Source organism: Anabas testudineus, chromosome 19 (genome assembly GCF_900324465.2).
Source record: "Anabas testudineus chromosome 19, fAnaTes1.2, whole genome shotgun sequence".
Classification (NCBI taxonomy): domain Eukaryota; kingdom Metazoa; phylum Chordata; class Actinopteri; order Anabantiformes; family Anabantidae; genus Anabas; species Anabas testudineus.
In genome coordinates, this window is record NC_046628.1 from 9,221,113 (window position 1) to 9,232,679 (window position 11,567).

At 42.8% G+C, this 11,567-nt stretch overlaps 1 protein-coding gene across 1 annotated transcript in view; it reads left to right on the forward strand.

The window, feature by feature from the left end:
* LOC113156338 (alpha-tectorin-like) overlaps positions 1-8,662 on the forward strand; it is an 80,731-nt gene extending 72,069 nt beyond the window's left edge. Inside the window, exons 7-26 of the mRNA XM_026351417.1 lie at positions 36-131; positions 251-410; positions 549-949; positions 1,031-1,625; positions 1,710-2,293; positions 2,420-2,966; positions 3,051-3,649; positions 3,874-4,031; positions 4,124-4,524; positions 4,731-4,927; positions 5,478-5,873; positions 5,970-6,253; positions 6,334-6,611; positions 6,720-6,839; positions 7,008-7,192; positions 7,291-7,451; positions 7,703-7,954; positions 8,142-8,301; positions 8,391-8,479; positions 8,568-8,662. Coding sequence (XP_026207202.1) covers positions 36-131; positions 251-410; positions 549-949; positions 1,031-1,625; positions 1,710-2,293; positions 2,420-2,966; positions 3,051-3,649; positions 3,874-4,031; positions 4,124-4,524; positions 4,731-4,927; positions 5,478-5,873; positions 5,970-6,253; positions 6,334-6,611; positions 6,720-6,839; positions 7,008-7,192; positions 7,291-7,451; positions 7,703-7,954; positions 8,142-8,301; positions 8,391-8,479; positions 8,568-8,625 — 5,721 coding nt within the window. The 3' untranslated portion in view covers positions 8,626-8,662. The remainder of the gene's footprint in view (positions 1-35; positions 132-250; positions 411-548; positions 950-1,030; positions 1,626-1,709; positions 2,294-2,419; positions 2,967-3,050; positions 3,650-3,873; positions 4,032-4,123; positions 4,525-4,730; positions 4,928-5,477; positions 5,874-5,969; positions 6,254-6,333; positions 6,612-6,719; positions 6,840-7,007; positions 7,193-7,290; positions 7,452-7,702; positions 7,955-8,141; positions 8,302-8,390; positions 8,480-8,567) is intronic.
* The last annotated feature ends 2,905 nt before the right edge of the window (positions 8,663-11,567 follow it).

The following is an 11,567-nucleotide window of genomic DNA, read 5'->3' on the forward strand; positions in this document are numbered from 1 at the left end:
GCTGTTCAATAAACATCTTTTTTTTTTTTTTTCAGCAAACAACGTTTCAAGCTGTCTTGATATCTGCTAACAAGTATTCATTTGTTTTGATGAATTATGGGAGCATAGCAGCAACAACTCGCAATGTACAGGTTAGAATTGAAAAACATACTTTACCTCCACCAGCAACACCAAAAAAAGAAAACTACTCTTAATAAAAAATTAAATTAAAAAATAAATTATTTTTATTTATATGACATGTATATTTCAGGCTGGATATGACACAATCAACTCCGTTCAATATTACACCATCCCTGGATCCTTCACTAATAATGCAACAGGCAGTGACTCAGTTTTCAGCCTGGGCAGCAATGTCAACTTATCTGGTCGCTGGGCCTTCCGGACAGGAGAAAAAGGTTGCATTTTCAATGGTAAGACCAGAATCAGAGGGTTATTGACATTGTTATATCTTTATTGTGATACATGATATATGATATTATTATAATGGTTGAAATGGACTGCTTGCAAAATGAAGCCTTTAAATAACTTTTGTAATATTTTCTCCAAAGGTGAATATTTTCAGCTGGGTGACTCTTTCTGGACTGACAGCACCTGTGCACAGAAGTGCACCTGCAGCGCATCTGGCCTGCATTGTCACAACCAACCCTGTAGCTTTTCCAAGATTTGCCAAAAAACTTCCTCTCACTTTTTTTGCCAGACTGTGCAGAGAAGAACCTGCACCATAAGTGGGGATCCACATTACTATACCTTCGATAAGGCTCTGTTTCACTTTCAAGGCACATGCACTTATGTTCTATCTGAGCAGTGTGGTCTGGAGCTGCCCTACTACAGAGTAGAGGGCAAGAATGAACACCGGGGTAGTACACGTGTTGCCTGGACACGGCTGGTCAAGCTATATGTCTATGGTGAAACAATTGAGCTTGTCAAAGGACGTCCTGGTGAAGCTAAGGTTAGCAACGCACATTTTCCACTTGCTGATATGTTTTTAATTTAGTTCTTTTACACTTAAATCTTCATTAAATCTTTACAGGTTAATGGAACTTTTGCAGCCACTCCAATATCCCTACGTAATAGCAGAGTCCAGGTTTACCAGTCTGGCTTTTCTGTTGTTGTCAGTACTGACTTTGGACTACAAGTTTCCTATGACAACTACCATCATGTCAGAATCAGTGTCCCCAACACTTACCAGAATGCAACATGTGGCCTGTGTGGAAACTTCAACAATGACCACAGTGATGACTTTCGCACCCGCCAAGGTGCGGTTGTGAGCTCTGACGTGGGTTTTGCCAACAGCTGGAAAACATCGGGGCATGATGAGGATAAAGATGATGATGATCATGAATGCGGGGTTCATTGTGAAGGCTTAAGCTGTGCTGCCTGCACGGAGGATCAGAGCGCTTTATACAACAATGCAGACCACTGTGGTATCCTTCTGAGCAACTCTGGACCTTTTGCTGTTTGCCATCAACAACTTCCTCCACAGAGCTTTGTAGAGAGTTGTGTGTATGATCTGTGTGTAGGAGGTGGATACCAACCCATTCTGTGCCAAGCCCTGAATGTGTACGCAAGTCAGTGTCAGCAGAATGGTATCCAGCTGCCTAACTGGAGAAGACAAGGCTTCTGTGGTATGTCCGTCAGTTTGCTTTAATCCAAATACTAGCTGGAGAAAATGTCCATGATATTAAAATCAAAGTTGTCTTTTTGTCTAGAAATCATCTGTCCTGCCAACAGCCACTTTGAGCCCCAAGGCTCAGGATGTCCAGCTACTTGCATCAATCCCAATTCCACTCAGAACTGCCCTCTACCTGCTCAGGAGAGCTGCATCTGTGATTCAGGCTACATCCTCAGTGGTGGGGTCTGTGTCCCTGAGGCTGAGTGTGGCTGTAGCTTTGAGGATCGATACTATCGCTCTGGAGAAACTGTAATACTAGGTGATGACTGTGGGAGACGTTGTAGCTGCAGTCACGGCTCCATGACGTGTCAGTCCTATGGATGTGGCCCACTTGAAACATGCAGTGTGGAGCAGGGAGAAAGAGGATGCAGACCTAACAGCTATGCAACCTGCTGGATAAGCGGCCCAGGGTCATATCATACATTTGATGGAGTAACATACCAGTATCCTGGAGCATGTCGACTGACTCTTGCCAAAGTGATGGAGTCTTCTCCTCGCTCACACTTTATGGTGACAGTGGAAAAAGATCCCAGAGGCCAACAAGGTTTTGTCAAGGTGCTAAATGTTGAAGTAGAGGGAACACACGTGTCCATTGAAATGACAGAGAGCAGCACAGTTCATGTAAGTAATTTGATCAATTTATCTCAATTGTAATGCCTCTATATTTTCATACTTCTGCAAATGTAATAGTACACCACTCTCTTTAAATCATGTTTCTTAAAAGAATGAATGTGATTGGCCCTTTAGGTTGATGGTCAACTTGTGAGATTACCATTCGGCACAACATCCAGCCAAATCCAAGTCTACCGCAGCAGCATTAACAGCATCATTCTTCGCACCTCTTTCGGTGTAACTGTGCAGACAGTCTTCCCTCACTTTGTGCGTGTAACTGCACCTGGCATTTACAATGGATCCCTGGGTGGACTCTGTGGTGATTACAATGGTCAACCAGATGATGACTACCGCACACCTGATGGCACTGCGGTCAGCAGTTCTCAGGACTTTGGGGACAGCTGGCGAGATGGCCCACTCTCCGCAGACTGTGTGGACAGTGGAAATTCAAATTCTAGTGGAAACTCTAGTGAGCAGTGTGGCATTCTTGTCTCCCCACATGGGCCATTTACCCAGTGCTGGGCCACTGTAGACCCACAACAGTATATGGAAGCATGTAGGGAGGTGATTAGAGCCTCTATGAATCCAGCATCAGCACTTTGTGAGTTCCTACGAGATTACGTACTAATATGCCAACAGAGGGGTGTTCCCCTGAGAGACTGGAGGAACGCAACTGACTGTGGTAAGCATTTACCCTCCCCTTGTATTAAGTCTGGATGTCAAATAAAAGTAACCTGTTTAAATCATTGTGTTTACCTTTCTCTAGAGCCAACCTGCCCTCTAAACAGCCATTATGAAATCTGTGGAAGCTCCTGTCCTTCCACCTGCCCTAGCCTTTCTTTCCCTTTCACCTGTGACACTGTGTGCCAGGAGGGTTGCCAGTGTAATGATGGACTTGTCCTCAATGGCCACCAGTGTGTGCCACCAACATCCTGCGGATGCTATCACCAAGGACGTTACCATGAAGGTGGTGAACAGTTCTTGGATGGAGAGGAATGTCAGCACTTGTGTACCTGTGATGGTACAACTGGCTTAGTCCAGTGTGTCCCCAACTCCTGTGGTCCCCAGGAATCCTGCCGTGTGGTGGGGGGTGAGGTTGGCTGCTATTCAAACCCACCTGGCACCTGTTATGCTTCTGGAGATCCTCACTACTACACTTTTGATCACAAGGCATATGACTTCCAGGGAACCTGTCGCTATGTTTTGGCAACGGTTTGCAATGCCACTGATGAACTCCACCAGTTTTCTGTGGAAGCCAAGAATGAACAATTGAGTGGGTTGTCAGTTTCCATCACAGCTGAGATTTTTGTGAATGTTTACGGCTACCAAATCCATGTGTCTAGAGACAACAGAGGTATTGTTGAGGTGAGTTATTTACATTCATATTCCCAAAAAGAGATATGACCTTTAAAACTGCAGATAGTCATGCTCTGACTCTGACTACACTATTTGCATATGTCAGCCAATAGCAAAGAAAAAAATTGCCTGATGATAATTAGTACCCGTCATTACATAATTGTTTCAGAAATACTGAAATGTTTATTTTTAATGATGAACATGTTTTCCAATTTTTTTTTCCAATGATATAGGTAAATGGCATAACAAAAAATTTACCAGTTTCCTTGAATGGAAGTCTTGTGTCTGTCTCTGCCAGTGGATCCCACACAGTCATCAGTACAGATTTTGATCTCAGTGTCTCATATGATGGATGGAGTACAGTGTCCATCTCTGTTCCTTCAAATTACAGGTACAACAGAGGGCTTTAGTTTAAAATTATTTTACTCATGCACCTATGATCTGATTAATGGCAATAATTACTTTTCAAATCATTATCATCAGAGAAAAAACATGTGGACTGTGTGGAAACTTTAATGGAAATTCAAATGACGACTTCCTCACTCCAACTGGACAAATAGTCACCACTCCAGATGAGTTTGGTACAGCTTGGAAGGTGGCAGGAAACTACACCTGCAGTGATGGATGTGGTTCCTCCTGCCATCATTGTAGCAATGAACAACCTGCTAGAGCTCAGTGTCAAGTCCTTCAAGCAGCCGACGGGCCCTTCAGCTTCTGCCATGAGCAGGTGGACCCAACACCATATTTCAATGACTGCGTGTTTGATGTGTGTGTGTCGGGAAGTCGAAGTCAAGATCTTCTGTGCAGAGCCATGCAAGCATATGTTAGTGCCTGTCAGTCTGCTAATGTTCGAATCTACCCTTGGAGACAGAACACCACCTGCAGTGAGTAAAGGAGTTAATGTCTTGAACCAAAGAAGTGTCAGCAATCAGAATATTCTACATATGGGGTTAATTTACTGACTTACATAATGTGTCTACTACTAATACTATTCTTTATATAATTTAAACAAAATGTGTTTCTAATCCACTACTAATACTCGTCTTTATAAAATGTAAGTAATCACATTATTATTTCCTCAATTATCAAGTAATCGACTGTCCAGTCAACAGCCATTATGAGCTGTGTGGAACAGACTGTGGCCACACTTGTGCCAGCACCGGTAATGCCAACTGTGAGCAGGTTTGCTCTGAGGGCTGTTTTTGCAATGAAGGCTTCAGAAGGAGTGGGAGAAGCTGTGTCCCTGTGCACAGCTGTGGGTGCCAGCATGATGGTTCCTACTACAATGTAAGTCATGACTGCAAATTAAAAAAACATCAGATTTGACTGTCTGCTGAATTAAATAGTGCATTTTTCGTTGTATTTGGTTAAATCTGAAAATAAGGGACCAACATATAATTGTGGTTTAATTTTCACTGAAATATTTAGAATAACAAAAAATATTTATTTTATTAGGTTTTCATTATTCATTTACAGCAGTAAATGCTTCATCTTTTCAGTTTTTTTTTAACAGTTTACACATCTTGTGAAATCTTTAAGGGCCATTTTGTCAAAACAGGCTTAGATTAGATAGATTGAAAGTGTGATTAAAATACTCAATACTACTAGAGTAAAACCAGTCCAATGAATTAAATGCAGTGTTACTGCAATTATTGTCAACATGTAAATGAAAGTTAAAATAACCCACACAAATAATCATTTTTTTGTACAAAATCAGAACAAATACTTGAGTTGAAAACAACAATGAACAGAAGTGTGTTTTAAATATCAAGTGTTGATGGTAAGAGTGAGAGTCTTTTCCAGTCAGTATTTTCTTCTTGTTTTTCACATACTACAGGCTGGTGAGTCCTTCCTGACAGAAGGTTGTTCCCAGAGATGTGAATGTCATGGTCCCAATGACCTGCGCTGCTCTGCTATATCTTGCACTGCTGCGCAACAGTGCACCATCAGAAATGGTCAGCTGGGCTGTTTTAATACAATTTCTACATGCACTGTGTGGGGAGACCCACACTACATCACCTTTGATGGAGCACTGGCTCATTTCCAGGGCACATGCTCTTACATCATCACTGAGAGCGTGAGCCATGACATCAGTGAAACCCAGTTTCAGGTGGCAGCCACCAATAATCACCGTGGCAACAACGCTGTGTCCTTTGTATCAGCAGTGGATATTTATCTCTCAAGACAAACAGAGAGTGTGTACATCAGGATTGGAGCCAACAGAAAATTAACGGTAAACTCTTTATTACTTACTTATTTAGCTCATATAACTGTTTGGTTTAAACATAGCTAAGTTTCTCTGTCTCTGTAAAATCTGTCATCCCTCCAGGTAAATGGAAGTGAGGTTTCTGTCCCCACCACTGCAGGAACATTAGCTAGTATAGTAAGACAGGGAAGCTACATCATGGTCGATGCCACAGACCTGACAGTCCAGTTTGATGGCCAGAGCACCTTACTGGTCAGAATTGGCGAAAACCACAGAAACAAAGTCACTGGGATGTGTGGAAACTTCAACGACAACCCTGAAGATGACAAAGTCTTTCCCAATGGAACTTTGGCACAAAATGACTTTCAATTTGGAAACAGCTGGAAGGCAAACACAAGCCAAGCAGGGTGAGCAGCTGTAGAACGGTTGTATACTATACATACTACAATAAATATGGAATAAAAAATCAACCAAATGTCTTTTCCAGATGTGGATCCACCGATGAAAGGAATGATGATGGACAGAACAACTGTCGCTTTAGGGAAGAATACTCAGAGCTTTGTAGCATCATCACCAACACCAGTGGCCCATTTGCTGCCTGCCACCAGCACTCTAATCCTGAGCCATTTTTCAGTTCCTGTGTCTATGATCTCTGCCTGTACACTCCAGCCAACAACATGCTGTGTTCTGCTGTGTCAGCATATGAGAGGACCTGCTCAGTTTTGGGATTGAACATCTCTGACTGGCGTTCGGCTTTGTCTTGTGGTATGTTTGCACTGGATTTATTCCTGTCCTAATTGTGGATATAGATAATTTCAGTTTCACGTTCTGTTACCTAGTTTAATTTGCATCATTTATCCCGACCTTTCATAGCTGAATCAGATCCCTGTGAAAGTCTGAACTGCACAGACTATGAGTGGTGTGGCCAAAAGGACGGTGTGTATGGCTGCTTCTGTGATGAGCATTACCCTCGACCCAACAATCGTAGCTATGGTGAGGGCAACATCTCTTGAAATGCTGCTTTGTCTGGTTTGTTTTTTGGGTCTTTGAATTGACAGTGTTTAACTGTACAATGAGGAGTATCTATTTCTTAAACATAGTGGTATGGTCTTTGAAATTCGCTATACAAAACTACATATTTCAATTTTCCTTCTTTTCTAGACTCGTCCATTGCTTGTGCCAGTAGCTCAGGCACCCTGTCAGTGTCACGTTGTCAGCTGTTTGAGGCTGGCTTTGACTTTAGGGCCCTCCATCTTCGTGATGACTCCTGTAGGGGAACTGTCCAGGACGGACGACTGTTGTTCCATTTTGACAATGATAACCAGCTGTGTGGTACAGTCCTCAAGGTGCAGTCATTACACCACAGATTTCTCAATGCTGGCTAAGTACAGTTTTAGGTATTAAAACTACTCAACTAATACCATTTTTTCATTTCAACCTTAAGAGCAATGGCACGCATTTCATGTATGCGAATGCCATGGAGGGCAGTGTGGATTTCGGTAGAGGTCTAGTCCATCGCCAGAGAAACATCACTGTAGGTTTCTGCTGCTCATATCCTCTGAGTCAGGCTCTGTCCATGGATGTGGGCATCAACCCTATAGAGAGGTGACAATATCTTTTCCTCTGCATGTTTTTCTTTATCAGCTCCATCCCTTAGGTGTTGCTTAATACAGTCCTTGTAATAGCAAAAACTGTCTATGGTAAATGCTAATAGTTTTACATGTGTAACTGCCCTTGTGAATTTTTATGTACATAGTACACATTTTATATCAACTGTATTTTCTGCACAACTGTGTTACCTTAATAAATGTAATGTCCTTCTCAAGTGTACTCACACTATATGTTGCTCTCTGCAGCGTTGTGAGAAAGAAGCTTCCATGTGGCAGTGGACAGTATCATTTGAGAATGATCCCTTACCAGGACCCTGACTTCCACGTCCCCCTGACCAGTAACAGTACCATACATGTGGAAATAGGCCAGCTGTTGTTTATGGAGGTGCAGGCAGAAGGAGTGGATGAAAGTCAGATCTCCACAATTCTGGAGTCTTGTTGGGCCACGCCAGTCAACGATGCTGACTATCCTACCCGCTCGGATCTCATTAGTGCACAGTAATAGACTACTGCTTCTTTACCTTATCTTAGATAACACATTTCTTGTTTTTGAGAGAAAGACATGAATTACCCTTAAAAGCACCTTTACATTTGCTTCAACCATTGTCTCTTTCTGAGCTTAAACTTTCTACTTTATTGTCTGCCTGGTAACACCGTACCTCCTACAACGTCCTCTGTCATCCAGGTGTCCTAATCAAGAAGATGGTACAGTTGAGCTGGTTCAGAATGGCATCTCCACTGTGGCCAGATTCTCCTTCAGGATGTTCAACTTCACCAACTTTTCATCCATCTACCTGCACTGCCAGGTCCACCTTTGTCTTCTGAGCCAAAACAACTGCACAGCTGTAAGTTCTTCACAATTGTGTTTGTACTAAGATTATAGAGATTAACAACAGAAGCATCAGTAAATGCCATTGATGTGGTTTTCCTGCAGCACTGCTACCCAGGTGACCATGGGCGAGTTCGCAGAGACGTATCTTACCATGACACTACTGCCATCTCACTAGGACCACTGGTCTCAAGATCAAAGCGTGCAGGTAAAGCTCTCTATCCATTTAATAAATTATGTATTCTTCTTCTCTATGACCGATGACTTGGACAATTGACTTACTGTAAATATGTCTTTTTTAGTGGACAATGTGGAGAAAGCAAGCAGTACTACAGGATAGATGATCTCAGTGGTGTCCCTGCTAACCAGTTTGCTGACTGCCACAACTCTGATCTAACCATATTTTAAAATCTTCATCAAATCAACATCTTATGCTCTGTATGCTTTTGAGTTGTATTTCTATTTGTTCTTAAGTTGTTTAAGGTGGTTTTGTATTGTTGGTGAGTAATATTGCTTCAGGTCACCAGGGAACCAATGTGCATTGTGATAAACGTGTAACCTCTTTGTGTTATCTTTAATTTTCTTGTGGTATTCATAACCTTAAATCACTCAATATGTAATTCAATAAGTAATGTAAGGTATTCAAGGGGAAATAAATAAATAAAATGTTTTAATGGAGTATTTGAGTATTTTAATTTGTTGCCTGATCCAATCTGTGTATTGGAGTGGCCCGAAGTCCCTAATTCCTTATCTCCATCAAAATTAGCATCCATCAAAACAGATGAGCACCCACAGGCTGTTAAGGATCCATCGCTTAGTTTTGCGTGTCTACTGCTGCTTTTACAACGGGCCTAAATGCAATAAATAAATAAATAAAATACACACACACACACACACACACACACACACACACACACACACACACAATTATTCCCTCTGAGTACTTGTTCATCCAATAACCCTATTTCTATACTCACAGTCAGATTATGGGCTCGTTTCAGATGAACTGCGCCTCGCTTGGAAAACAGATGAGAGCAGGCGGCGACAGCAGAGGGCAGAGAAGAGACGCTGCAACGAGAGAGGGACAGTTTCTAACTTTTCTAACTTATAAATATAGATAATAACATAATAATAATAATAATAATGAATACTTATAGGTTTAGATTACTAAGTTATGAATGCAATACCTGCTTCATTACCCAGCACAGTGATCTGTATGCTCAGTCAAAGCTTCACAAAACATTGCAATTGCAACAAACAATTAAAGAGGGTTGTTCCCAGAGATGTGAATGTCATGGTCTCAATGACCTGCGCTGCTCTGCTACATCTTGCACTCCTGCACAACAGTGCACCATCAGAAATGGTCAGCTGGGCTGTTTTGATTCAATGTCTACTTGCACTGTGTGGGGAGACCCACACTACATCACCTTTGATGGAGCACTGGCTCATTTCCAGGGCACATGCTCTTACATCATCACTGAGAGCGTGAGCCATGACATCAGTGAAACCCAGTTTCAGGTGGCAGCCATCAATAATCACCGTGGCAACAGCGTTGTGTCCTTTGTATCAGCAGTGGATATTTATCTCTCAAGACAAACAGAGAGTGTGTACATCAGGATCGGAGCCAACAGAAAATTAACGGTAAACTCTTTATTACTTACTTATTTAGTTCATATAACTGTTTGGTTTAAACATAGCTAAGTTTGTCTGTCTCTGTAAAATCTGTCATCCCTCCAGGTAAATGGAAGTGAGGTTTCTGTCCCCACCACTGCAGGAACAATAGCTAATATAGTAAGACAGGGAAGCTACATCATGGTCGATGCCACAGACCTGACAGTCCAGTTTGATGGCCAGAGCACCTTACTGGTCAGAATTGGCCAAAACCACAGAAACAAAGTCACTGGGATGTGTGGAAACTTCAACAACAACCCTGAAGATGACAAAGTCTTTCCCAATGGAACTTCTGCACAAAATGACTTTCAATTTGGAAACAGCTGGAAGGCAAACACAAGCCAAGCAGGGTGAGCAGCTGTAGAAAGGTTGTATACTATACATACTACAATAAATATGGAATAGAAAATCAACCAAATGTCTTTTCTAGATGTGGATCCACCGATGTAAGGAATGATGATGGACAGAACAACTGTCGCTTTAGGGAAGAATACTCAGAGCTTTGTAGTGTCATCACCAACACCAGTGGCCCATTTGCTGCCTGCCACCAGCACTCTAATCCAGAGCCATTTTTCAGTTCCTGTGTCTATGATCTCTGCCTGTACACTCCAGCCAACAACATGCTGTGTTCTGCTGTGTCAGCGTATGAGAGGACCTGCTCAGTTTTGGGACTGAACATCTCTGACTGGCGTTCAGCTTTGTCTTGTGGTATGTTTGCACTGGATTTATTCCTGTCCTACACTGTGAGACCGAAGAGTAAATGCTTGTCAAATTAACTGAGTTTACACACAAATTTTTAAAAAAGTTGATTTACCTTTAATATTTTGAGTTATTTTAACTGTTTTTATTTTTAAGTTTATACTGATCAAATCTTTTGAGTAAATTTAGTAATTGAACTCAAATGTTTTGACCATTTCTGTCTGACGACACACGGTTCAAACTCGAAGCGTGGGAAAGTCAGCACCATCTACCGGACCGGGTCAGACAGGCAGCACCATCTACCGGACCGGGTCAGACAGGCAGCACCATCTACCGGACCGGACCGGGTCAGACAGTCAGCACCATCTACCGGACCGGGTCAGACAGTCAGCACCATCTACCGGACCGGGTCAGACAGGCAGCACCATCTACCGGACCGGGTCAGACAGGCAGCACCATCTACCGGACCGGGTCAGACAGGCAGCACCATCTACCGAACCGGGTCAGACAGTCAGCACCATCTACCGGACCGGGTCAGACAGGCAGCACCATCTACCGGACCGGGTCAGACAGTCCGCACCATCTACCGGACCGGGTCAGACAGTCCGCACCATCTACCGGACCGGGTCAGACAGGCAGCACCATCTACCGGACCGGGTCAGACAGGCAGCACCATCTACCGGACCGGGTCTGTCGCAGTTGGACCGTCACTGACTCTGAGCCACTTCTCTGGTCAGTTAAGAATCGTTGTGTCGTCGTCTCACTTGATTCATCAGCTTTTGTAGTCTCAGCATTTAGGTATGTATATGAGAGGTGAACGGTATTTTAGCTAATGCTTCCATATTGTGTAGAATAAATAGTTTATTGGGAAGTTGTGTGTCGAGCTAACTGCTAGCTTTATATGGCTAACTG